Source organism: Oncorhynchus masou, chromosome 24, assembly GCF_036934945.1.
Source record: "Oncorhynchus masou masou isolate Uvic2021 chromosome 24, UVic_Omas_1.1, whole genome shotgun sequence".
Taxonomy (NCBI): Eukaryota; Metazoa; Chordata; class Actinopteri; order Salmoniformes; family Salmonidae; genus Oncorhynchus; species Oncorhynchus masou.
The window spans coordinates 53,279,867-53,307,697 of NC_088235.1; the positions used below are offsets into that span (position 1 = coordinate 53,279,867).

At 40.4% G+C, this 27,831-nt stretch overlaps 1 protein-coding gene and 1 pseudogene across 1 annotated transcript in view; both read right to left on the reverse strand.

Annotated features, from left to right (window-relative positions):
* Window positions 1-3,505: 3,505 nt before the first annotated feature.
* Window positions 3,506-27,831, reverse strand: part of LOC135511400 (protocadherin-15-like) — a 268,288-nt gene continuing 243,962 nt past the window's right edge. Inside the window, exons 31-37 of the mRNA XM_064932924.1 lie at window positions 27,510-27,518; window positions 26,998-27,114; window positions 8,786-8,804; window positions 7,841-7,879; window positions 7,617-7,690; window positions 5,872-5,980; window positions 3,506-5,202 (exon numbers count right to left, since the gene is read on the reverse strand). Coding sequence (XP_064788996.1) covers window positions 4,744-5,202; window positions 5,872-5,980; window positions 7,617-7,690; window positions 7,841-7,879; window positions 8,786-8,804; window positions 26,998-27,114; window positions 27,510-27,518 — 826 coding nt within the window. The 3' untranslated portion in view covers window positions 3,506-4,743. The remainder of the gene's footprint in view (window positions 5,203-5,871; window positions 5,981-7,616; window positions 7,691-7,840; window positions 7,880-8,785; window positions 8,805-26,997; window positions 27,115-27,509; window positions 27,519-27,831) is intronic.
* Window positions 23,274-25,208, reverse strand: LOC135513342 (uncharacterized; annotated as a pseudogene).

Sequence of the window (27,831 nt, forward strand, 5' to 3'; positions counted from 1 at the left end):
TAACGTTCTTAACCCTTGCCTGCTAGCTAGCCAAATATGGCTAATTTACAATCACATCAAACAGTGCAGCAAGAATAACAGCAAAATAACTGCATGTGTCTTTGTTTAAGCTGTTTTCTAGTGACAGTTATTTGGATACATCCATAGCAATGAGCTAATGATACGTGATTTTACCTGGCATAGAAAATGTGCTCTCTCGTCAGGACAATGTTGTTCAGAGAAGCTAGCCAAAAACAGTTAATCACTTCAAACTGAAGCAGAAAAGACCGGTTTCTATTGAAATTTCTTAGTGTCTATCCTGTGAGCGGACCAAGTAATTGGGTGTCACTCTAAAGCGGAAAGGTGGAATAAACGAGTCAGGAGTAGGTTTTCTTGATTGAACAGTTCTCTATTGAGGGCATTTTGTCAACACAAACACTCCAACATAATCAATTAAAATCTCCCAAGGAAAAAAACATACATCTTCTTCTCCAGATCAAACAGGAACACAATACGATTTTCTTTAAACTACAACAAAAGTCACGGGATTGTCACCGTCTTAGAGGTTCTTCATGGATATCTCCTCTGTCTCTGTGGACATCTTCCAGAGACCTCTCTGCTGGTTCCATACTCTCTCTCATAGGGGAAGGAGAATATGTAAATAGTACCGTCAGCAGTGCTTAATTGCCTCTGGTTAACTTGTCTCCAATGCCTTGTTGGGCTACTATCCGTGAGCCCAGCCTGCCCTCTGGTGGTCCTTCCACAATCCATAATATAATGCCAGCCGATTCATGATAACAACTGGCTGAGAAAATCTGTCTCATCATGACTCCAGACATGTTCAATACTATGGGACAGCTGGAGATCGACTTTCAAAATTTGAAACAATGATGCAAATATCAGAGAGAGAGAGACAGCAATGTTTAGACAAATCTCTGGTGTTGAAAATCAAATGCCAGTGTAAAGAAATAGGATATAATGTCTCAATGCATTTTATAGTGAAGATCAAGTTTATAAATTGCCTGGCTGGGCTGATAAAACAGTAGATTGCACAGTGAGATGGAACAAAGTAAATAGGCATTTCAACGTCATAGCTTTAGCCGGTGGTAACTCGTGGAATAGACACCGGCTGGAATGCGGTTTTAACCAGCCATTATACAGTTGAAGTCGGAAGTTTACATACACCTTAGCCAAATACCTTTAAACTCAGTTTTTCACAATTCCTGATAGTTAATCCTAGTAACAATTCCCTGTTTTAGGTCAATTAGGATTACCACTTTTATTTTAAGAATGTGAAATGTCAGAATAATAGTAGAGAGAATTATTTATTTCAGCTTGTATTTCTTTCATCACATTCCCAGTGGGTCAGAAGTTTACATACACTCAATTAGCATTTGGTAGCATTGCCTTTAAATTGTTTAACTTGGTTCAAAAGTGTTGGGAGCCTTCCACAAGTTTCCCACAATATGTTGGGTGAATTTTGGCCCATTCCTCCTGACAGAGCTGGTGTAACTGAGTCGTGTTTGTAGGCCTCCTTTGCTCGCACACGCTTTTTCAGTTCTGCTCACACATTTTTTATATAGGCATGGCCACTCCAATAACTTGACTTTGTTGTCCTGAAGCCATTTTGTCACAACTTTGGAAGCATGCTTGGGGTCATTGTCCATTTGGAAGATCCATTTGTGACCAAGCTTTAACTTCCTGACTGATGTCTTGAGATGTTGCTTCAATATATCCACATAATTTTCCTACCTCATGATGCCATCTATTTTGTGAAGTGCACCAGTCCCTGCTGCAGCAAAGCACCCCCACAACATGATGCTTCCACCTCTGTGCTTCACGGTTGGGATGGTAATTCTTCGGCTTGCAAGCCTCCCCCTTTTCCCTCCAAACATAATGATGGTCATTATGGCCAAAAATCTCTAATTTTGTATCATGAGACCAGAGAATATTTCTCCAAAATTACGATCTTTGTCCCCATGTGCAGTTGCAAACAGTAGTCTTGCTTTTTATGGTGGTTTTGGAGCAGTGGCTTCTTCCTTGCTGAGCGGCCTTTCAGGTTATGTCGATATAGGACTCATTTTACTGTGGATATAGATACTGTTGTACATGTTTCATCCAGCATCTTCACAAGGTCCTTTGCTGTTGTTCTGGGATTGATACTTTTCGCACCAAAGTACATTCATCTCTAAGAGACAGAACGCATCTCCTTCCTGAGTGGTATGACGGCTGCGTGGTCCCCTAGTGTTTATACTTGCATACTATTGTTTGTACAGATGAATGTGATACCTTCAGGCGTTTGTAAATTGCTCCCAAGGATGAACCAGACTTGTGGAGGTCTACAATTGTTTTCTGAGGTCTTTGCTGATTTCTTTTGATTTTCTCATGATGTCAAGTAAAGAGGCACTGAGTTTGAAGGTAGGCCTTGAAATACATACACAGGTACACCTCCAATATATCCAAATGATGTCAATCAGCCCATCAGAAGCTTCTAAAGCCATGATATAATTTGCTGGAATTGTCCTAGCTGTTTAAAGGCTCAGTCAACTTAGTGTATGTAAACTTCTGACCCACTGGAATAGTGATACAGTGAATTATTGTCACACCCTGACCATAGTTTGCTTTGTATGTTTCTATGTTTTGGTTGGTCAGGGTGTGATCTGAGTGGGCATTCTATGTTGGATGTCTTGTTTGTCTATTTCTATGTCTGGCCTGATATGGTTCTCAATCAGAGGCAGGTGTTAGTCATTGTCTCTTATTGGGAACCATATTTAGGTAGCCTGGGTTTCACTGTGTGTTTGTGGGTGATTGTTCCTGTCTCTGTATCAGATAGGACTGTTTAGGTTTTCGCACAGTTATTGTTTTGTTAGTTATTTCATGTCTAGTTCCTTTATTAAAGAACATGAATAACCACCACGCTGCATTTTGGTCCGCTTCTCCTTCACCAGAGGAAAACCCTTACAATAATAAGTGAAATAATCTGTCTGTAAACAATATTTGGAAAAATTACTTGTGTCATGCACAAAGTAGATGTCCTAACCAACTTGCCAAAACTATAGTTTGTTAACAATACGTCTGTGGAGTGGTTAAAAAACTATTATTGTCTCCAACCTAAGTGTATGTAAACTTCCAACTTCAACAGTACAGTACAATTACCTATCCCAATGTCAGTCAAAGGTAGGGGGCTGTAGGAAAATACTATAGGTCAGGAAGTTTCTGAAAAACTGCCAAGTTTGAATAACTTCTTTTCACATCACCAGCTAATGCGAGAACAAAAACAACTATTTGTCAGAGTTCAATATTGGGCCTTTGTAAACAGCGTTCTACACAATACCTGTGCCTTGACATGACTTACATGCAGATGTTGTGTTATTCAACCTGCAGCTGTTTATCATTCATGCCAGTGCTCCAAAGTATTGCTCATTAAAACTTTACTGTAGACTTGAATACATTATTTGGTAGTGTTTTTCCATCTGCATGTTCCTGAAGTATTAAGAAAATATCTCAAACAGAAAGATTTTTCATCAAGTTTTAATTAAAGGATTGAAAATATCACATTCTGTAGATACACGTCTGTTTAAAACTTTAACGGCCGTCGTATGAAGGAGATGACCAAAGCGCAGCGTGGTAAGTGTTCATCTTGATTTTTAATACGAATAGTGAACACGGAAACAAAAACAATAAAATGACAAATGAACAGTCCTGAACTGTGAAATAAAACACAGAACAGAAAATAAACACCCACGAAACACAAGTGGGAAAAGGCTACCTAAGTATGATTCTCAATCAGAGACAACTAACGACACCTGCCTCTGATTGAGAACCATACCAGGTCAAACGCAAACACAACATAGTAAACGGAACATAGACAACACACCCAACTCACTCCCTGACCATGCTAAAACAAAGACATAATAAAAGAACTAAGGTCAGAACGTGACAAAAACAACATAGTTTAATAATGATTTTTTGTTGTTGAAATATTGACAAATATGTATGCATTACTTCTATGTCATAGGTTACAAGTGTAAAATCTCTCTCCTTACTCTGATCGATATAAAATGACAAAAATAATTGAATTAACTCTGATAAGATAATTTTTTATATATATAATTAAAACATAAAATCATCAACAATAATATTTAATTATTTACAAATAAAATACAATCTTAGTAAAATACGTATAATTTCTTATAATTATATGTATCTATATTATCAAGTATCTCGGCTCCAGACATCATTCACATCCAAATCAAGAAAATGCTTATAAAACATATTATGCAACATCCATCGTGACAAAGACCTTCAAGGTCATTTTTAGGGATAATACCAATCAACATTCGTTACTTGTCATAAATGTTTCAAGGCAAGCAATTGCTTCACAGCATTTCACTGATCTGTATAATAGCCATATCAGGGATATGTATTAGACACATGAAACATCAACATATCAAAACTCATAAATATCAAATTCATAAGAATAGTGCAATAATACCGTTAGTGCAATCATACTGCTAGTCTTGGACAGTGATTGCTGCTTAAACAGCAGAGACATAGAGTAGTATTTTGCTCCTTCTCTCAACACATTAAAAACATGGTCAACTTTGTCAACAGAAAGATAAACACTCAGCAGTCCATATGTCATAATAGAGTCATCGGTATGTGCAAGCTGTTCCAAGGCCCCATGCACAGCTCCTCCTCCTCTGATAATGTGTGGTTGCTGTGGGACGTCAACGTTTCTTTCGAAACACAACTGCTGCTCATCTACACAACAGTTGCTTCTGCTGATTCTGTCATGTAGTGCCTTGGCAATGTTGGATTTGGACCCAATTCTGTCAAGGCGCATGATGCTGAACCCCAGAGACCCGCTGGAGGACTGAGTTTAATGTCAACGGTGGAGGTAATGCCCGTAAGTGTACCTATTCCATTTCCTGTTACCGGTTCCCCCATGCTGTTTCGACGAAGCTTCTCCTGAGTCTCAGTCAGCATTTCCAGATTTTTAAACTGTTTGCCCAGGTGGCCAGGGGAGCCCACCTTGAGGTTGTTGGGGTGCACGGGCCTCCTGGTCCGCACAATGGTCCCATTCTGAGAGAGGTAGACGTTCCCATTGATGTTAGTGTGGCGATTGACATTAGACAGGCAGTTTCTCTGGGGTTCAGGAGCGCTGTCCTCTCCCGTGGAGCTTTCCACCACCAGCTTGAGCCGCTTCATCCTCACCCCAGGCTGAGAACAAAAGATGGAGAGCCAAAGATGAGGTTATTGCACAGATAAAACAGTATTTATGTATACTGAAATATATCATGCATACAAACAGGTCATAGATAAAAGTCTTGCAATCAATGTACAAGTTATCATAAAACTATGACGGTAACATGATATGAAACACACAACTCTGTTAACATTATTTTACATTTGAGTCATTTAGCAAACATTCTTTTCCAGAGCGACTTAAAGGAGCAATTAGGGATAAGTGCCTTGCTCAAGGGCACATCGACTGACTTTTCACTTAGCCAGCTCGGGAGCCGTGGAAGTGCTCGTGACAGTGGCAGTGGTAGCATTTGTGCCATAAGAGGTGCTAGTGACGGTTGTAATGTTCCTGGCACTGGTAGTTTTAGTGGCAGTGGTTGCAGCACAGGTTCTGTAGTGTTGCTTCCCAGCCTGGTTCTACCATAAAATCATCACTAAGCGCCAGAGGTCCAGGCAGTGATGAGATGGGCAGTTAAGGGGAGTCAGGGTCTGGGTCGGGACGCTCATGTACAGCAGATTTTTTTTATATTCACATCAAAATCTGTCGCCAATGGATGGAAACCTAGACATTGATATATAGTATTGATAATCAAAATCATATTGTTGATCATATCAAATTGTTGATATATATAGTAAAATAAGTACCTCAGACCCATGGAGGCTGTAGTAGTCATCCTCCATAAACAGCTCTCCATGCTCATAGTACATGGGAGAGATAAGCTTCCTGTGATTGCCATATGGAGGAAGATCATACCTGAGAGGAAAAACAAACGGCAAACGGGAAACAGCTTAAGGGCTGTTTCTACCATAATTCCTTTCCAACATTGCAAAATATTTTTTGAGAGGTGACAGTAACTAACAACTTCTGCTCACACCGCTAGGGATGTGAGACATTTGAAGCACTCGCTCTAACAATAAAACAATTGCATATGTACTGTGTTACATATGTAGATGTGCATAAAACATGCTTAAATTGGCATAGTCAACAAGTTGTCAAGTTGTTATGGTTATTTTGGTCTGACTTCTGCTCGACACCTCACATCCCTCTAAATTGTGAGATGACATGCATGAGGGAAGGGGTCAACACGGATCTGCTACATAATTGAATCTGTACAAATACACGATAGAGTGAAGTGATATACATTGCTGCAATACACTATTGAATATGTGATGTATGTGGGAGTAAATGCTAAATTCTGCCCACAATACTGCTGCGAGCAATCCACAATTAAAAGGCCCATATCATAATCTCCATTAGCCACACATTGAATCGGTGAATGAGGTGCAATGTAGGGCCGACATCAATCAGCATCATACCAACATCTGCGTCAGACCTGAAATAGCAAGCCAAAACATAATTGTGGTCCTATCTGTAACCCGCTTGTCATGGGTGCCAAAAGCCAGCTGCATTAAACCAGTGACTATGTGGAAACTGAATGAAGAAGGTCAATTGGAAATCTGCATTAGCAACACCTTCTGAACAGATGAGTTCGCTGGGTCACCACATTCAGCTAATGATCGCTGGATTTAGAGTTTAAGGCAGCTATTCAATTGCTCTATGCTCTTTAAATAGAAACATAGCAAAGGCAGTCTGGGATTATTGGGATAGCAACCTCAGCAGCAGCAGCTTTAATAAGGACCTGCTGTCCCACATAGTCGACCAGTCTTCACAACACAATTACTGTCAGCCTCAACAGAAGGGCTTCGTAATACAAACACACTAAGCATCCTGTGCAGAAACTAGAATTTGTATGGATGATGAGAGGGTAAGTCACAACCTCGATGAGGCCTACGTGATCATGCAATTAAAATATGTTTAGTAATTGATGAACCACTTCATACAATTCATTACGGTTGGATTCAGGTAGGCGATTAGCTTCACCTCCAACTATCTTAACTCCCCTGAGTGTCTGACCGCGAGAGTTCAATGCACAACATTTGGTTAACATCTGTTTGTATCGCTGTAGATTACGTAATTTTCCTCTAGAGTCTAGACCATTTAGGTGATTTGCAGTGTACCACGCAAGCCAAAGTACCCTTCCCTCTCTTCCCTACTGGAGGAGACAATTACCAGGCTCTCATGGGCCATGCTCCGCTCAAGCCTGAGAAATAGATTACATTTGGTGGGAGTGGAAAGGGTAAACACAGGCATGATCTGCATAAATATATTACAATATATTACACTTAACCCATAATTTAGAATTTCCCCACATTACTCTCTAACACAAAGGATCACTCAGTGCGTGTGTGTGTGTCGGGGGCTTGTGAAATGTGATTTTGTCTTAATGGCAAAACTATCAACTTTAAATTAACCAGTGAACATCAATTAAATTACCTGGATCAGAGCGAGACTGATGAGAGATGGGAAAATCAGCGGAGTTTGGACTCACCTTTGGTCGTAATTATAGTAGTCATCCCTGTAGTAGTCTTGGCCTGGGTCGATGCCTGACTCCATGGACAGCTCCTGATTTTCAGAAGAAGTACATAGAGATCAAATTAGTACAGAGATACAAAAGCGAAACCATAGAAACCCAGCACAGCACATTGCAGAACAGCACAGTGTGAGCATTGAATAATTATCCTTATGCATTGAGAGAAGCAGTAAGGTTTCTACCTCAGGTCTCAGCAGGGATGTCCTTAGCAGTTGCTGTTGCTGCCATAGATTAGTTAGAGAGGGAAGGATAAGGAGAAACAGAATGTTTATTTATAAGTTCATATACATGTTATGATATAGATACAGCAGGAGAAAGGATGAGAGGTGTTTAATATTTTACTGCAGAAGGCTAAATCAGGGTCACACAGTGTTTCTCAGTCGTCTTAAACAAACATACTTTGAAACAAAAGTATAAACCTCACACACATAGTTATAAGCTTAAAGAAAGAAGACACATTTTCCTCAGTTATAGAGTTAAAATGTGTTAAATTTTGAGTTTGCATCCCAATATTACTCTATATACTGTATATCACAGAAGACTGAAATACAACAAAACCATTTGATGGGGTCCTGTGTGGCTCAGTCGGTAGAGCATGGCGCTTGCAACGCCAAGCGTCGTGGGTTCGATTCCCGCTGGGACCACCCATATGTAAAAGTAGTGGCCCCAGCCGACTTGTAAGTCGCTTTGGACAAAAGCGTCTGCTAAATGGGATATATTATTTTTTTTATTATATTACATACATGATGAAAAAAAAACGGAATTAAAAATACGTATATATATATTTTTTTGTATGATATTCTGAAACATATTAACAAGATTCCACCCATGAGGCCACTAGGTAATTTGACTACCGAAAAAGGCTGTGGCTATAGAGAGAGGAAAGTGGATTTGGAGGAGATAACAAACAAAGGATAAACACAGAATGAGGTGGAGATGAGGTAATGAAGGAGAATACAAAGAAAAGGAAAGATTGAGGCAATGAACAGAGTAGACAGTCAAAATGAAAATAGACAAATGGTGTTGAAAAAAAGATGATAAAAATGGTGAGATAATGGATACTGTGTATATTAGAAGAAGCCAGAAGAGAATGAGAGATAGATGACATCACAATAAAAAATGCTTACCTGTATGCCATATCCTCGCCTGTAGGCCATGAAAAAAAGAGGAAAGAATTCATATAAAACATATATTCTGCTGAAATGTTAAGGGATTTCAACATTACTTACTTTTTTAGTAACTTTTTTGAATCTATACTGTATATATATCGTCAGAAGTTTACATACACTTACGTTAGGGTCATTAAAACCCGTTTTTCAACCACTCCACAAATTTCTTGTTAACAAACTATAGTTTTGGCTAGTCAGTTAGGACATCTACTGTGTGCATTTCAAACAAAATTCACTGTATCCAAATCCAGCGGGTCAGACATTTACATGCACTAACTTGACTGTGCATTGGAAAATTTCAGAAAAGGATGTCATGGCTTTAGAAGCTTCTGGATGGCTAATTTACATAATTTGAGTCATTTGGAGGTGTACCTGCGGATGTATGTCAAGGCCTACCTTCAAACTCAGTGCATCTTAGCTTGACATCATGGGAAAATCAAAAGAAATCAGCTAAGACCTCATAAAAAATTGTAGACCTCCATAAGTCTGGTTCATCCTTGGGAGCAATTTCCAACTGCCTGAAGGTACCACATTCATCTTTACAAACAATAGTACGCAAGTATAAACACCATGGGATCACGCAGCCATCATACCGCTCAGGAAGGAGAAGTGTTCTGTCTCCTATAGATGAATGTACTTTGTTGCGAATAGTGCAAATCACTGGCAGAACAACAGCAAAGGACCTTGTGAAGATGCTGGGGGAAACAGTTACAAATGTATCTATATCCACAGTAGAACGAGTCCTATATCGGCATAACCTGAAAGGCTGCTCAGCAAGGAAGTAGCCACTGCTCCAAAACCGCCATAAAAAAGGCAGACAACGGTTTGCAACTGCACATGGGGTCAAAGATCATACTTTTTGGAGAAATGTCCTCTGGTCTGATGAAACAAAAATAGAACTGTTGGGACATAATGACCATCGTTATGTTTGGAGGGAAAAGGAGTAGACTTGCAAGCCAAAGAACACCATCCCAACTGTGAAGCACAGGGGTGGAAGCATTATGTTGTGGGGGTGCTTTGCTGCAGGAGGGACTGGTGCACTTCATGGGGCAGGACAATTATTATTATTATTGGTATTTGGTTGAGGTTATTCATTTGTGCAATGAAGAAGTAGGCCATCTAGGAACTGGGTAACACTGTTGAGAGTGCGCAAGACGTGAAAAGTAGCATGGTTTGTTGTCTTCCTGTATTGAACACAGATAGACCCGTCTACAATTTCATAGATTATTAACGTTTAAAAATACCTAAAGATGTATTGGATATATATGGACGGAATGAATAAAACAAAAGGATCAATTGTGATGTTTATGGGACATATTGGAGTGCCAACAAAAGAAGCTCATCAAAGGTAATGCATGTTTATATTTTATTTCTGCGTTTTGTGTAGTGCCTGCAGGGTTGAAATATGCTACCCTCTTTGTTTACTATTGTGCTATCATCAGATAATAGCTTCTTATGCTTTCACCCGAAAAGCCTTTTTAAAATCTGACATGTTGGCTGGATTCGCAATGAGTGTAGCTTTAATTGAGTGTCTTACATTTGTGATTTAATGAAAGTTTGATTTTTATATCATTTTTTAAAATTTGCTGCGCTGCATTTTCCCTGTTTTTTGCCCAAGTGGGACGCAACCGTCCCCTATACCATAAGAAGTTAAATAATTATTATATTTTTAATCGATTGATTATGACTTTTCAAATCACCCATTATTGCTATTTGCAGCATTACCTCTAGGTAAATGTTGCAATTCTTCAGCCATTCCTGGACCTGTGAACAAAACCTAGCTACATATGGACACATGGACAGTATCAAAATAAATTATCTAATGACTCTGCCTCCTCACAGCAAAATCTGCAGAGCTGGGAAAATTGTATCTATCAAGGCACAAGGCGAGACCCAGATGCAGACACAGGACGGAGGTCAAGGTCAAAAAGAGTTCAGAGTCCAATAGGTACTGAAGGGAAGGCAGATTCAAGGTCAGGGCAGGCAGGATGATCAGGCAGGTGGGACAGTAGTCCAGAGTCAGGCAGTGGTCAAAACTGGGAAGACTAGCAAAAGGGAATATTAAAGGAAAACACACTGGTTGACTTGACTAAACATACAAGACGAACTGGCACAGAGAGACAAGAAACACAAGGATAAATACACTGTGAAAAATAAGCGACACCTGGAGGGGGTGGAGACAATCACAGGGACAGGTGAAACAGATCAGGGTGTGACAGTACCCCCCCCCCCCCCCCCACCCCTAGGGACACCACGTCCTACCTGGGCGCATACCTGGCTGACCGGGGTGTCGGAAGTGGAAATCGGCGATGAGGGCAGGGTCCAAGATGTCTTTAGCAGGAACCCAGCACCTCTCCTCTGAGCCTTAACCCTCCCAGTCAACCAGGTACTGGAAACCCCTGAACCGTGGTCAAACCCTCAGAAGGCGTCTCACCATATACGCTGGCTGGCCATCGATTACCCAAGGGGGAAGGGATGGGCGTGGAAACAGAAGACAAAGGACAGTGAGACAGAGACTTGATTCTGAAAACAGGGAAAGTAGGGTGAATACGGTGTGTACGGGACAACACAAGACGGTCAGCAGTGGAACTAAGGACTCTAGAGATGGGAAAAGGACAAATGAAACGGGGAGACAGTTTGCAGGACTCTAGCCGCAGGGGCAGGTCCCGAGTGGAATGCCATACCCTCTGCCCAATGCGGTTAAGGAAAGCTGGAATCTGGCGATAGTCCACTTGTCGACGATACCTGGAGTTGGTCTTGAGAAGTACCGCCTGAACTCTTCTCCAAGTACAAACATTTGGGCTGAGGGTACTCAGACATCTTCCACTTGTTCCGGGAAGAGTGGAGGTTGATACCCCAAAGAACACTCAAATGGAGAGAGTTCCGTGGTCAAACAGGGAAGGGTGTTCTGGGCATACTCCACCCAGACCAGTTGTCGGCTCAAGGTAGTGGGATCCATCACTGTTTAAACTTATTGCAAACTGACAAAAGTCAGCCATCAAGTCAGCATCCATCATTCAATAAGATATCACTCTGACACCAAACTGATACATACTGACACCAACTCGTTTAGAAGCCCAACTCGTTTAGAAGCCAACTATCACATATGTCAGAGCAGGTCCAAAATTCACAGAGCTTCTGTTTGAACCATAATAAAAACTTAAAACACGTAGTTACGTTCTCGCTGCAGGTGCAGTGTTCTGAAATTATGTGTAGGCCTAGCTGAGGCAACCCTGAATCCCGAGTTTCGGCTCGATAGGTCATTTGGAGCCCAAGCAGCGACGTTAATTAGTGCTAAAATGCAATTTTTCCAGGTATTTCTATTGGGTCACTGAATGGGCTATCGGATAGAAACTTTAGGGTCCGTCTCTATGGGCCGAGGCAGGTTAAATGCACCTAGTCTTGTAATTCTGGGACTTTTCTAAACCTTCTAGTGCCACATAACTCACCGTGCACTATTGACTTAAAATTGACTTTTGTGGGGTTTGTATCAATTGATTTCAAGAACATGCCTACCACTTTGAAAATGCTAAATATTTTTATTGTGAAACAAACTGAAAACTTGAGTGTGTGTAACTATTCACCCCCCAAAAGTCAATTCTTTGTAGAGCCATCTTTTTCAGCAATTATAGCTGCAAGACTCTGGGGGAATGTCTCTATAAGCTTGGCCCATGTAGGCACTGGGATATTTGCCCATTCTTCAAGGATAAATTGCTCCAGCTCCTTCAAGTTGGATGGGTTCCGCTGGTGTACAGCAATCTTTAAGTCATACCACAGATTCTCAATCGGATTGAAGTCTGGGCTTTGACTAGGCCATTACAAGACATTTAACCTGTTACATCTATGGGGGCGCTATTTCATTATTGATAAAAAAACGTGCCCGTTTTAAGTGCAATATTTTGTCATAAAAAGATACTTGACTATGCATATAATTGACAGCTTTGGAAAGAGGACACTCTGACGTTTCCAAAACTGCAAAGATATTGTCTGTAGGTGCCCCAGAACTGATGCTACAGGCGAAACCAAGATGAAACTTTAACCAGGAAATGAGCAGGATTTTTGAGGCTCTGTCCGCCCGGTGTCCTCCGTCGAAATTGGTGCGTCATCTTCAACTGCACATCTTTTTCCAAGCGATTCACTGGAGAAAGTAGACTACCACGAACGATATATCAATGAAGAGATATGTGAAAAACACATTGAGGATTGATTCTAAACAGCGTTTGCCGTGTTTCGGTCGATATTATGGAGTTAATTTGGAAAACAGTTCGCCGTTTTGATGACTGAATTTTCGGGTTTTTTTGGTACCCAAACGTGATGTACAAAACGGAGCGATTTCTCCTACACAAAGAATCTTTCAGGAAAAACTGAACATTTGCTGTAACTGAGTCTCCTCATTGAAAACATTCGAAGTTCTTCAAAGGTAAATGATTTTATTTGAATCCTTTTCTGTTTATTGTGCAAATGTTGCCCGCTAAATGCTACACTAAATGCTACGCTAGCTATCAATACTGTTACACAAATGCTTGTTTTGCTATGGGTCAAAAGCATATTTTGAAAATCTGAGATGACAGAGTTGTTAAGAAAAGGCTAAGCTTGAGAGCTAGCACGTTCATTTAATTTCATTTGCGATTTTCATAAATAGTTAACGTTACGTTATGCTAATGAGCTTGAGGCTATAACTGGATACAGTTTTTTTTCATAGCCAAACGTGAACAAAACGGAGCGATTTGTCCTACACAAATAATATTTTTTTGAAAAACTGAACGTCTCCTCATTGAAAACATCTGAAGTTCTTCAAAGGTAAATGATTTTCTTGTTTTTGTGAAAATGTTCCTGGCTGAATTCTAGGCTTATAGCTATGCTAGCTATCAATACTCTTACACAAATGCTTGTTTAGCTATGGTTGAAAAGCATATTTTAAAAATCTGAGATGACAGTGTTGTTAACAAAAGTCTAAGCTTGAGAGCAAATATATTTATTTCATTTCCGATTTTCATGAATAGTTAACGTTGCGTTATGCTAATGAGCTTGAGGCTATAAATAGGATCCCGGATCCGGGATTGCTCGACGCAAGAAGTTAAATGTTCCATTTAATTAATACACTTGAGTGTTGCTTTAGCAGTATGCTTAGGGTCATTGTCCTGCTAGAAGGTGAAACTCCGTCCCAGTCTCAAATCTCTGGAAGACTGAAACCGGTTTCCCTCAAGATTTTCCCTGTATTTAGCGTCATCCATCATTCCTTCAATTCTGACCAGTTTCCCAGTCCCTGACGATGAAAAACATCCCTACAGCATGATGCTGCCACCACCATGCCTTACTATGGGGATGGTATTCCCAGGTTGATGAGAGGTGTTGGTTTGCCAGACATAGCATTTTCCTTGATGGCCAAATAGCTCAATTTTAGTCTCATCTGACCAGAGTACCTTCTTCCATATGTTTGGGGAGTCTCTCACATGCCTTTTGTTGAACACCAAATGTATTTGCCTATTTTTTCTTTAAGCAATGGCTTTTTTTCTGGCCACTCTTCCCTAAAGCCCAGCTCTGTGGAGTGTACGGCTAAAAGTATACCGAGTTTGTCCACATCCCCGTTAGACCATTTTATTTGTAAACTACACTGTGATGTAAAAGTTGCATTTCTTTGTGATCTAATATGTAATATAGTACACTTATCATAATTTGGTTTTAATCCAGAGGTTAGAAAAAGTATCTAGATCTTCTATGAGACTGTGGAGGGATTATAATTGTGGATTTAAAAGAAAACATGAATCATAAGCATACAATTTAACAGCTAACATTTCGATGACAGTAATAAATATATTTGCCGATAGTGGACAACCTTGTTTTACTCCTCTTGATAGTTTAAACTTTCTGAGATGTAGTCGTTATTTTCTATTTTACACCTTTACACTAGTGTTACTATCCATAACTTTAACCCATTTTATAAGAGATTCTCCTAAATTGAAATATTCCAGGCATTTATATATAAACTCCAGTCGTAATTTATCAAAAGCCTTTTCAAAGTCAGCTATGAAATCCAGGCCAGGCTTCCCAGATATGTCATAGTGTACTATAGTTGCCAGTACTTGTCTCATATTATCTCCAATGTATTGTCCATGTAAAAATCCTGTCTGATTAGGATGAATAATATCTGACAAAACCTTTTTAAATTTATGCGCTAAGCATTTAGCTAGAATATTTGCATCACAACACTGAATTGTAAGAGTCCTCCAATTTTTTTACCTGTTGAGTGTAGGGGGCAGTATTTTGATGTTTGGATGAAAAACGTACCCAAATGAAACTGCCTATTTCTCAGGCCCAGAATCTAGAATATGCATATAATTGACAGATTAGGATAGAAAACCCTCTAACGATTCCAAAACTGTCCAAATATTGTCTGTGAGAATAACAGAACTGATAATGCAGGCAAAAACCTGAGGAAAATCCAACCCTGGAAGTGCTGTTTTTCCTGAAAGCTCTCTGTTCCATTGCCTACCTTCGCATTTAAAGGGATATCAACCAGATTCCTTTTCTTATGGCTTCCCCATGGTGTGAACAGTCTTTAAGCATAGTTTCAGGCTTTTATTTTGAATAATTAGCGAGAAAGATCACATTAAAAAAAGAAAGATTGCTTCATTGGATCCAGCATTTTGCATGTGCAACAGCTTGGAGCAGACATTTTCTCACTCTCTCTTATTGAAGAAGCTACAGTCCCGGTTGAAATATTATCAATTATATATTGTAAAAACAACCTGAGGATTGATTATAAAAAACGTTTGACATGTTTCTACGAACTTTACGGATACTATTTGGAATTTTTGTCTGCCTGGTCGTGACTGCTCGAGCCTGTGGATTTCTGAACATAACGTGCCAACCAAATGGAGGTATTTTGGATATAAAATAATCTTTATGGAACAAAAGGAACATTTATTGTGTAACTGAGAGTCTCGTGAGTGTAAACATCCGAAGATCATCAAAGGTAAGCAATTAATTTTATTGCTTTTTTGACTTTCGTGACCAATCTACTTGGCTACTTGCTATTTGTAATGTTTTGTCTACTGAGAGAGATGTCCTTACATAAACGCTTGATATGCTTTCGGCTAAAAGCTTTATTGAAATCTGACATGCCAGGTGGATTAAAAACAAGCAAAGCTGTGTTTTGCTATCTTGCACTGAAAATTAAATATTTTTAGTAATTTAATTTGAATTTGGCATTCTGCAATTCAGCGGATGTTGACAAAAATGATCCCGCTAACGGGATGGGTGCATCAAGAAGTTAAATGGACTGGATCATTATACATAGCCCACTTGGATCCTGTTTCAGTAATAATAAAATCAGATCTTGTTGAGTGTCCGATATTCTACCATTTATATAGGTGTGGTTAAAACATGCTAATATTGGTCCTCTGAGTATATAAAAATAAATATTGTATACCTCCACTGGTATGCCATCCAGCCCTGGAGTTTTCCAGAACTTAAAGAATTTAATTGCATCAAGTTCCTCCATTTCTTTTTGTTTTTCCTCTAACTTACTCTGAGCCTCAATGGTACAGTTTTGCGATCTATCTGTACTGTTCATACTTCAATTTCTTCTGTTAATATGGACATTTTGGACCTATATTGCATTTTTTTAGATGAGTACTGAATTGCATGGCCTCTAAAGGAACATTTAAAAGTGTCCCATGCAATAAGGGGATCTGCTGTACGTATGCTATTTTGGAAAAAGTCCTTATAAATTATTCTCTTCAACTTAAAAACAAGATATCATCCAGTAGGCTTTGATTAAAATTGCAATATCCTGCCCCACGTGGAAGTTCTGAAAGAATAATATATATATGCCAACTACTTGATGGTCCGATTGCATTCTGTCCCTTGTCAACACTTTTTAAACATTTGGTGCCAGAAAGAATGACATAACAAAGTAATCAAGATGACTTGCTTGATTAATTATCCACCATGTATATCTCACTAGGTCAGGGTATTTAAGCCTCCATATATCCACTAATTCCAATATATCCATGAAATTCATGATTTCCTTAAGTGCCGGAGGGTGATAGTTTGTAGTGTGATTTCCTTTATGGTCCATAAAGGTATTTAAAACAGTATTAATAATCTATCACCATAATAATAGAGTCTTATGTTACTTGTAGGTTTGATATATTTGTATATATATTTTCAAAGAAGTGTGGATCATCATTATTTGGACAGTATAGGTTAATAAACCATATATGTTTATGGTCCAATAACATATTTAAAATCATCCATCTACCTTGAGGATCTGTTTGAACAATTTACACATTTGGATCAAAATTACTGTTAGTTAATATCCTCACCCCTTTTGAATTTCTTTGCCGATGGGAGAAATATATTTTGCCCCTCCTCCCAGTCCTTTTTCCACAAAACTTCATCTGAAACTGTTGAACGAGTTTCCTGAAAACAATAGATATTATATTCCTTCTCTTTTTCCAGGTAAATACTGATCATCTTTTGTTATTATCTGCTAAGCCATTACAATTATAACTGGCTATACTTATTTCATCACTTACCTTAATGAGACACAAGTTTCAATTCTATTTATCATAATGTACAGTGCCTTGCGAAAGTATTCGGCCCCCTTGAACTTTGCGACCTTTTGCCACATTTCAGGCTTCAAACATAAAGATATAAAACTGTTTTTTTTTTCGTGAAGAATCAACAACAAGTGGGACACAATCATGAAGTGGAACGACATTTATTGGATATTTCAAACTTTTTTAACAAATCAAAAACTGAAAAATTGGGCGTGCAAAATTATTCAGCCCCCTTAAGTTAAATACTTTGTAGCGCCACCTTTTGCTGCGATTACAGCTGTAAGTCGCTTGGGGTATGTCTCTATCAGTTTTGCACATCGAGACACTGAAATTTTTTCCCATTCCTCCTTGCAAAACAGCTCGAGCTCAGTGAGGTTGGATGGAGAGCATTTGTGAACAGCAGTTTTCAGTTCTTTCCACAGATTCTCGATAGGATTCAGGTCTGGACTTTGACTTGGCCATTCTAACACCTGGATATGTTTATTTTTGAACCATTCCATTGTAGATTTTGCTTTATGTTTTGGATCATTGTCTTGTTGGAAGACAAATCTCCGTCCCAGTCTCAGGTCTTTTGCAGACTCCATCAGGTTTTCTTCCAGAATGGTCCTGTATTTGGCTCCATCCATCTTCCCATCAATTTTAACCATCTTCCCTGTCCCTGCTGAAGAAAAGCAGGCCCAAACCATGATGCTGCCACCACCATGTTTGACAGTGGGGATGGTGTGTTCATTGTGATGAGCTGTGTTGCTTTTACGCCAAACATAACGTTTTGCATTGTTGCCAAAAAGTTAAATTTTGGTTTCATCTGACCAGAGCACCTTCTTCCACATGTTTGGTGTGTCTCCCAGGTGGCATGTGGCAAACTTTAAACAACACTTTTTATGGATATCTTTAAGAAATGGCTTTCTTCTTGCCACTCTTCCATAAAGGGCAGATTTGTGCAATATACGACTGATTGTTGTCCTATGGACAGAGTCTCCCACCTCAGCTGTAGATCTCTGCAGTTCATCCAGAGTGATCATGGGCCTCTTGGCTGCATCTCTGATCAGTCTTCTCCTTGTATGAGCTGAAAGTTTAGAGGGAAGGCCAGGTCATGGTAGATTTGCAGTGGTCTGATACTCCTTCCATTTCAAAATTATCGCTTGCAAAGTGCTCCTTGGGATGTTTAAAGCTTGGGAAATCTTTTTGTATCCAAATCCGGCTTTAAACTTCTTCACAACAGTATCTCGGACCTGCCTGGTGTGTTCCTTGTTCTTCATGATGCTCTCTGCGCTTTTAACGGGCCTCTGAGACTATCACAGTGTAGGTGCATTTATACGGAGACTTGATTACACACAGGTGGATTGTATTCATCATCATTAGTCATTTAGGTCAACATTGGATCATTCAGAGATCCTCACTGAACTTCTGGAGAGAGTTTGCTGCACTGAAAGTAAAGGGGCTGAATAAGCACACACTGCCACCAACAGAACAGAGGTAGATCAACCACCAAAATGATTTCCATCACCCTCACCTCGATTTGTATTATAAAAAGCTATTACAAAAAAATATATATTTAAAAATTCCTGTTTCGCTAAATTTACATAAGTAGATATTAATATTTGAAGTAAAATAGGAAGTTTATGCAAAGGATTGTTACATATTATCAGTATTGCCATTACATTATATTTTGGCAAGCAATTATTATTTTAGTGAACAATTATTGTGATTCATCCTATATTGTCCTAAACATCTTTAACTTCCTCACAACAGTTTTGGGATACACGCACGTATAGGGTTATTGACCATTCTATCAAGATAGGTGTTAAGGGAATTTTTATCAATGATGACTAATTATGTATACATTTCAATCAGGACTGACTGATCCGAATACTATTATGTTACTGTACATGTATGAATTTTCTCTCTTGCTCCCAGTATTGAATATTATTAGCCGACAAACGTATAGATTGTCATCATTTTGTTTGCGCGGTTTCGGAGGTGTAGGATAACTACGCTAGAGCTGTCAAATCCACAAGTGGCCCCTGGTGTTACCTATCGTGGACATTGCCATTGGATGCTCCGAGTCTCATTTCATACAGTATATCACATCAATTAGGCTGATATAAACCCCAATTATTTTGTTGAATGATTTTGCATATGTGTCATTATTTCTATACAGCCTACACTTTCTTGTTCTGAAATTCTAAAGTGGGTGGGATATAAGGACGGGTGTGGTTTTGTGACAATGACTACAAGAGCAGCCGTTCACCAATTTGACAGCTCTAACACAGTTACACATCTGACACTGCCTAACCAAAAGTAATGGAAAGCTATGCATTTGTCGGCTATCAGAGGTTACTTGAATCCTGGCCTTATTTTCAAGAATTTTAGTTTCTGGTTTGGAAAGCAGTATTGCACCCTTTTCTGAAAGGCATTCTTCATGCTTTACTCAATTGCACCTCACACTATCCAATAGTAAATAAAACAAAACAGATTTTCCCCAGAAAAAAAACCAATTCTTTTTCCCAGACATAGTGCAAATAAAGTCAATGAAAACATGGTTTAATGGAGCACCCCGGGACCTCACGGTCCAGTGGTATACTACTTACTGTAGTGTGTATTTGTGTCTGAGTAATGAGGACTCTCACTGGGAGGTATATCATCATCGCTCTCCCAGTGAACTTCCTCTGGAAAGCAGTCATCTGTAATTATGAGGTAGGGACCAGGGACAGATCATAGCCTGTATGACCACACCTCCCAGTATGGGACTGGCTAGGTGGGAGTAGAGTTGATGAATGGCCTGCTGGGCTGGTGCAGTCTTTAGTAAGCACCAAGACAAGTGGCCCATTGTATAGATACTGAAGGCAGTGAGCAGTAGGGGGAAGAGCGGGACGCACAATCAGAAGAGTTGTCAACTCCATATAACTAATGAACACTTGAATACTAATGCATCCCGGATGAAACGAAGAGTAGGGAGTCTCTTCCTATCTTAGATGCTATCAATTCACTGGGAGGTAATGGTTTATGATGACACAATAATTGCCATCAAAGGAACCAAAGAATATAATAACATCTGTTAGAAATTACAGCTGTAAGGGCTGATGAAAAAAAGCACACCTGAACCAGAAAATAGTATGTGAGCTGTGGGCCTTTTTGATAGAAGAGATTACCCCATGTGGTGAACACAGAATACACAATTCGCCAGACTTTGGTCTGTTCTGGAACACCAGGGGAAAGGCTGATGAATCAAATATAACTGTTGTTGAGAAGGGATGAGGGAGGGTTAGAGGTGAAACAAACAGATGGAGTGAGGGAGAGGGAGAGCAGATAGAGGAAAAAAAGATCTACAGGAGCCTTGAAAAGATTGATGCCGATGGTAGTGTGTCAGAGGGATAGATGAAAGGAATAACAAAAAGGGGTCAGGTAGAGAAATAAAGAGAGAAAGAGCAAGAAAGGGAGAAGGAAAAGAAAGTGAAAGAGAGACAGAGATCTAGATCGAGAGGACAAGAAAGAAAGAGTAAGAAAGAATAAAGATAGTTTGTGTGGGTGAGGGAGATAAGAGTAGAGGCTGACAGCTCTGAGGACAGCATTGCCAGTGGTTGAGTTTTAATTGGTTGACTAATAAGCCCCTTCCAGAGAGCCATAATGCAGCTACTAGTTTAGCATGTTGTGATGATCTGTGCAGACATTTTATTTTTTATTTCACCTTTATTTAACCAGGTAGGCCAGTTGAGAACAAGTTCTCATTTACAACTGTTACCTGACCAAGATAAAGCAAAGCAGTGTGACAAAAACAACAACATGGAGTATACACATAAACAAACATACAGTCAATAACACAATTGAAAAATCTGTGTACAGTGTGTGCAAATGTAGAAGAGTAGGGAGGTAAGGGAATAAATAGGCCATTGAGGCAAAATAAATACAATTTAGCATTAACACTGGAGTGATAGATGTGCAGATGATGATGTGCAAGTAGAGATACTGTGGTGCAAAAGATCAAAGGATAAGTAAGAATATGGGGTAGTTTGGTGTGCTATTTACAGATTGGCTGTGTACAGGTACAGTGATCGGTAAGCTGCTCTGACAGCCGATGCTTGAATTTAGAGAGGGAGATATAAGACTCCAACTTCAGTGATTTTTGCAATTCGTTCTAGTCATTGGTAGCAGAGAACTGGAAGGAAAGGCGGCCAAACGAAGTGTTGGCTTTGAGGATGACCAGTGAAATATACCTGCTGGAGAGCGTGCAATGGGTGGGTGTTGCTATGGTGACCAGTGAGCTGAGATAAGGCGGGGCTTTACCTAGTATAGACTAGAATAGACAGATGACCTGGAGCCAGTGGGTTTGGCGGTGAATATGTAGTGAGGGACAGCCCTGAGAGCATACAGGTCGCATAGGTGGGTAGTATATGGGGCATTCGTGACAAAACGGATGGCGCTGTGATAGACTACATCCATTTTGCTGAGTAGAGTGTTGGAGGCTATTCTGTAAATAACATCACCGAGGTCAAGGAACGGTAGGATAGTCAGTTTTACGAGGGTATGTTTGGCAGCATGAATGAAGGAGGCTTTGTTGTGAAATAGGAAGCCGATTCTAGATTTAATTTTGGATTGGAGATGCTTAATGTGAGTCTGGAAGGAGAGTATACAGTCTAACCAGACACCTAGGTATTTGTAGTTGTCCACATATTCTAAGTCAGAACCGTCCAGAGTAGTGATGCTAGTCGGGCGGGAGGGTGCGGGCTGCAATCGGTTAAAGAGCATGCAATTAGTTTTACTAGCATTTAAAAGCAGTTGGAGGCCACGGAAGGAGTGTTGTATGATTTTGAATCTCGTTTGGAGGTTTGTTAGCACAGTATCCAAAGAAGGGCCAGATGTATACAGACATGTCCCCTAGGAGTTAACTTTCTCCATCCACAACATCATCATCAGCCTACTGATAAACCCACAGCTTCAACTACCACTTCCCAATTGCAAACATCTAGAGAAATATCTGAACTCCGTGTCACACATATTATTCCATCCCCTCGTCAGAGCACTTTAAAAAGTTTGTACAATTCAATGTTGTTCTGGAAATGTTCAATTTTCCTGCACTCTTAAACAAATAAAATGTCCTTGCATGATTTTGAAATAAGTCAATTGAACTGCATTTTTCTCATGAAACTCTTTTCTTCAAGATGTATTATATAGATGGTGTGGCTATTCTGATCGAATGCATTGTCCTCTGTGAAGAATAAGAGCTCTCCACTCACCAGGGTAGTCGTGGGAAATTAAAAACCATTAGGCTCACAATGTGAAGCTTCTGATTGGATACAATCAAAGGAGAGTGGGTTTAGAAGACGTTTGTTTGTATGAATGAGTCATAAAGGCTCTAAAGTTATCCATCCACATACTCACATAGACCTGGGTTCAATCCCTGTGAGTTCCCTTCCTTCTCCCATCTCTTCGCCCAACCTCTTCACCTATCTCTATTTCTAATCTGTCTGTCAAAAATGCATAGAACATAATAGACCACTCTCGTTAACAATAAAGATTGTATGGGATTACAAAATAAAAGGAGTTCTTTTTATGCAGGTCCATTTCAACATATTGCTGAAGCCTTGAGAACGTAATGCAATATTTCTAGCAGAACAGGGGGTAGGTAGAGGATGGTTGGATGGTTGGTGACAGAAAAAAACAAGGTGTTATACATTTGGGAAGATGAAAGTGTTTTATCAGACAATATTTAAATATTTTCCTCAGTTTAAACCTCTTAAGAATTGGTCCCTTTTTCTGAAAACCTATGGGATCTTTCCGCTTACTTAGATCCCACTTGCTGTTAGTTGTGATGACATGATTATTATAAAATAAACTATTTTGTTGATGATAATACTTACAAAAACATCAGAAAGAGAATATCAGAAAGTGGTGGATTGGGATGGAAAGCAATTGCTTAGTTCCTCAATCACAGGCTCTGCGTTGGACTGGTTTGATTGGCTCAGCTCCTGGACCTCTGAGGTCACATTGTTAGTGCTTTGTTTACTTGTTTCCAGCTCAGAAGAATTAGTGTTTTTGGTTGAGTTCGGTAGGACCACAGATTCTGTGCTGGTCAGGTTTGGCTGGTTTGGTTCCTCACAGGACCCATATCTGCTTTGTGTCCAAGTTCCTTCTGTTTCCTTCTCAGTCCGAGGGGCCCGGGAGGAGACAGGGCAGAGTGAGGAAAAGGGTGGCAGTGAGGTTGGGACAAACTGAACAGTGTGGCGTGGCCATCCAAAAGAGGGAGAAAAAGGGGACGGAAATGGTGGGGGCAGTGGTGGAGGGGCACGATTCCGGACAGCAGGAGAGGGAGGGAAAGAGGGAGGGTGAGAATGATCAGAACGATGAGGATTGGAGGGTGCAGGGGGATGAGATGAGGAAGTAGATGGAGGAGGAGAAGGAGATGAGGGAGAAGGAGGAGGAGGAGGATAAGGAGGGGGGGGACCAGAATGAGGCGATTGAGAAGAGGAATGAGGTGGAGGGGAGGTGACAGATTCTCAGGCGGGTCAGGGATGATCTCCACCGTTATCTCAAAGGGCTCAGCGGTTATGTAGCTGGAGATGCTCCAGCTGAACTGCAGCTGAACTTCCTGAGGATAGGCTGGGTGGGCTTCTGGGCCTGTGTCGGGGAGCTTTCACCCTGGGTGATGATGATATGGGGGGCACATCCTTCCCTATTGACATGGGGCTGTAGGGGTGGATCATGATGGAGAACAGGGTCTCCGCACTCAGCTCCAGCATGTCAATTCTGTCCCGGTTCCGCAGTAGTGGAAGGAAAGTCAAGGAGCCCCTGGAGTCACGCCCTCCCCTGGGGCATCTCTCCTGCATGTCCTGACCGACAGTTTGCTCTCCTCTGTGTTGCGGCTTCTCTGGACGTCATAACCCTCCAAGCCATCCTGGCAGTTCAACCCAACCTGGAGCAGCTGCAGCTCCCACTGGACCAGGTCTAGCAGAGCCTGTATCTTCAGCAACTCCTACCCCTCTTACCCTCCATAGAGACGGGTCGGTATGATATAGGCCTTCCCAGACCCTCCAGAGGGTGAGGGGGAGAAAGAGCCCTCTCTCCCCGTCCCATAGGGACTGCTGATGTTCCCATCTTTGTCATTGTAGAGAGAGGATTGGTAGTGGTCAGGGGGCGGTGGTCTGACAGAAACATGACGTTGCTCTTTGACTTGGGCAGGTTGTTGTGCAGTGACCCGTTGTTATGGGTTGGCTAAATCTGCTCTGGCGGTTGGCTTCCACAATCATATACTTCTTAGCCCTCTCCCATTAGGAACGAAGATGGAGGTTGGAGAAAAGAAAGAGTTGAAACACAGGTGAAGGAAGGATGAAGGGTGAGTAAGCAGAGGAGAAGGGGTGAGGATGGTGCTACAGACTGTTATTCCAGAATTCTTCATAATAGTATTATGATTATAGTAAGAAACAATATAAAATATGTGATTTGGACTGCAGCAGGGTAGAGCATGTTTTCCCTTTCTTATGGTGGATACAGTATCAGAGTCATTTGATGTATTTGAATACACAAGTTAAAACATTTTACAACAGCTGTTCAACTGCTGACAATATTTGGACAGGAGATAAAGTATCCACTCAAAACATCACAAGTACATCAGCTAAGGAGTATTGGTGTCTCTAAGAGGTCTTTGGCCTGGTTTGCTAACTACCTCTCTCAAAGAGTACAGTGTATAAAGTCAGAACATCTTTCTGCCTCAGCCACTGGCTGTCAACAAGGGAGTACTCCAAAGCTCGATCCTAGGCCCCACGCTCTTCTCAATTTACATCAACATAGCTCAGGCAGTAGGAAGCTCTCTCATCCATTTCTATGCAGATGATACAGTCTTCTACTCAGCTGCCCCCTCCCTGGATTTTGTGATAAATGTTCTACAACAAAGCTTTCTCTTCCCTTAACCCTGTTCTGAACACCTCTAAAACAAAGGTAATCTGGTTTAGTAAGAAGAATACCCCTCTCCCCACAGGTGTGAATACTATCTCTGAGGGTTTAGAGCTTGAGGTAGTCAGCTCATACAAGTATTTGGGAGTATGGCTAGACGGTTCACTGTCCTTCTCTCAGCACATATCAAAGGTGCAGGCTAAAGTTAAATCTAGACTTGGTTTCCTCTATTGTAATCACTCCTCTTTCACCCCAGCTGCCAAACTAACCCTGATTCAGATGACCATCCTACCCATGCTAGATTACGGAGACATCATTTGTAGATCGTCAGGTAAGGGTGCTCTCGAGCGGCTAGAAATTCTTTACCATTCGGCCATCAGATTTGCCACCAATGCTCCTTATAGGATACATCATTGCACTCTATACTCCTCTGTAAACTGGTCTTAGGCCTCACTTCGCCCTATCTGAGATATCTACTGCAGCCCTCATCCTCCACATACAACACCCTTTCTGCCAGTCACATACTGTTAATGGTCCCCAAAGCACACTCGTTTTTTCAGTTCGCTGCAGCTAGCGACTGGATCAAGCTGCAGCAAACACTCAAACTGGACAGTTTAATCTTAATCTCTTCATTCAAAGAATCAATCATGGACACTCTTACTGACAGTTGTGGCTGCTTTACGTGATGTATTGTTGTCTCTCCCTTCTTGCCCTTTGTGCTGTTGTCTGTGCCCAATATGTTTGTACCATATTTTGTGCTGCTACCTTGTTGTGATGCTATCATGTTGTTGTCATGTTGTGTTGCTTCCATGCTGTGTTGTCATGTGTTGCTTCCTTGCTATGTAGTTGTCTTATGTCTCTCTTTATGCAGTGTTGTGTTGTCTCTCTTGCCGTGATGTGTGTTTTGTCCTATATTTTTATTTAATTTTATGCATTTATAAAAAATATCTATATTTTTTTATCCCAGCTCCCGTCCCCGCAGGAGGCCTTGTGCCTTTTGATAGGCCGTCATTGTAAATAAGAATTTGTTCTTAACTGACTTGCCTAGTTAAATAAAGGTTCAATAAAAATGTAATTAAAAAAAAATAGTACAAAAATCTGAAATCTAATCATAATTGAGTTGAAGAAATCAAAGCACAGTCACAGAGGTGCTTTCATTTTAAGCTATTAGCATCTAAAGAAGCAGGGAGGATCACTTTTTTTGGAGGCAAACATGGTGTCATTAAGCCTTACCTTTATAAAGAGTATTACCTAGCATCCCTGACATTATGCCACTATATTCCAATGCAAATTATCCAACGCTATATAGTACTTTAATAACATATCTCAGATACAGCTCCAATAAAATATTAAGTAAAATTATTCACGAACAGGTGTAGGAGACGAGCCGCTATCTCAAAGCAGAGCTGTGTCTAAGCTCAAACACTCTTGTTTTGCTATTTGATCCTACATATGGACCAGGCAAAAGCATTGGGGGCAGTCCTTAAAATGTCTAAAGCTCAACATGACATGCTCTAAAGACCGATGTCTGTTGTTAGTCCAATGTTGGTGGACAAAGGCCTTTTTAGTCAAGAAATTGTTTTTCTGTTTGAAAAATAGGCAATGTCCTAAGGTACGCAAACTATATCGTATGCACAAATAGGCATTACTCATCGGTATATGGTACCTGAAACCGGAAATGAGGGGGTTAGGAGAAAGCGTTCAAAGGTGACTTACATGCTGCTGTCCCCCAGTTCCTCGTAGAAATTGGCTGTCGAGGCACGTGGAGCGGCAGACTTTCCCACTGGTAGAGCCTGCTGAATCCTGGCAGTTTTGGCACATTCCGTCTGTCTCCTGAAGATCAAGTAAAGTTTAATCAGTTTGAGTCCATCCACTGCCCTCTGTTCCTATAACATTTCATCACTTGTTCCACATGAAGGCTACATGTCTTTGGTGAAGTGATTGAAGATTAGCACAGTATGTGGCTAATTTTAACTGACTGAGACAAAAATTGATAAAACTTGATTAAAAAAAAGGCAAGTCATTGTCTTTCCCAATTACTGGGGATTTAAACCCATTTGAAGGGGATGACTTGAACTTGAATGTTTGCACTTTTCTCTTAATTGTAATACTGTTATTCTGACTCCTTGGTCAATCTTTAAAGGACTATTTAGTAATGAGGACCATGTAGCGTGCACGCTCAACAGCATAAAAGAGAGATCACTCATATCACATGGACTGTTACTTACTCTTTGAATCTGGTGGATGGTTTACCAGACAGTGCGGGATACAAGGGGAGCAGAGGGAAAAAGCAAACACAACAGACCCTCAATTATACAATTAGTTAATTCCTATTTTGTTAATACAACACAATGAGAAACATCAATTAAATTGGGAATTGTGAGATGCCTCATTGCTCCTGCAACTCCATAAAATGTTAATGTTTGGTGGTTGTTAAGGTTCCTTTTGAGAAACACATCACTTTAGGTGAAACAATGTGCATTATTCATGAGATTCCTATAAAGTTAATCACGTAATAGACAGGCTTTGGATAAAACACCCTATCAAAGA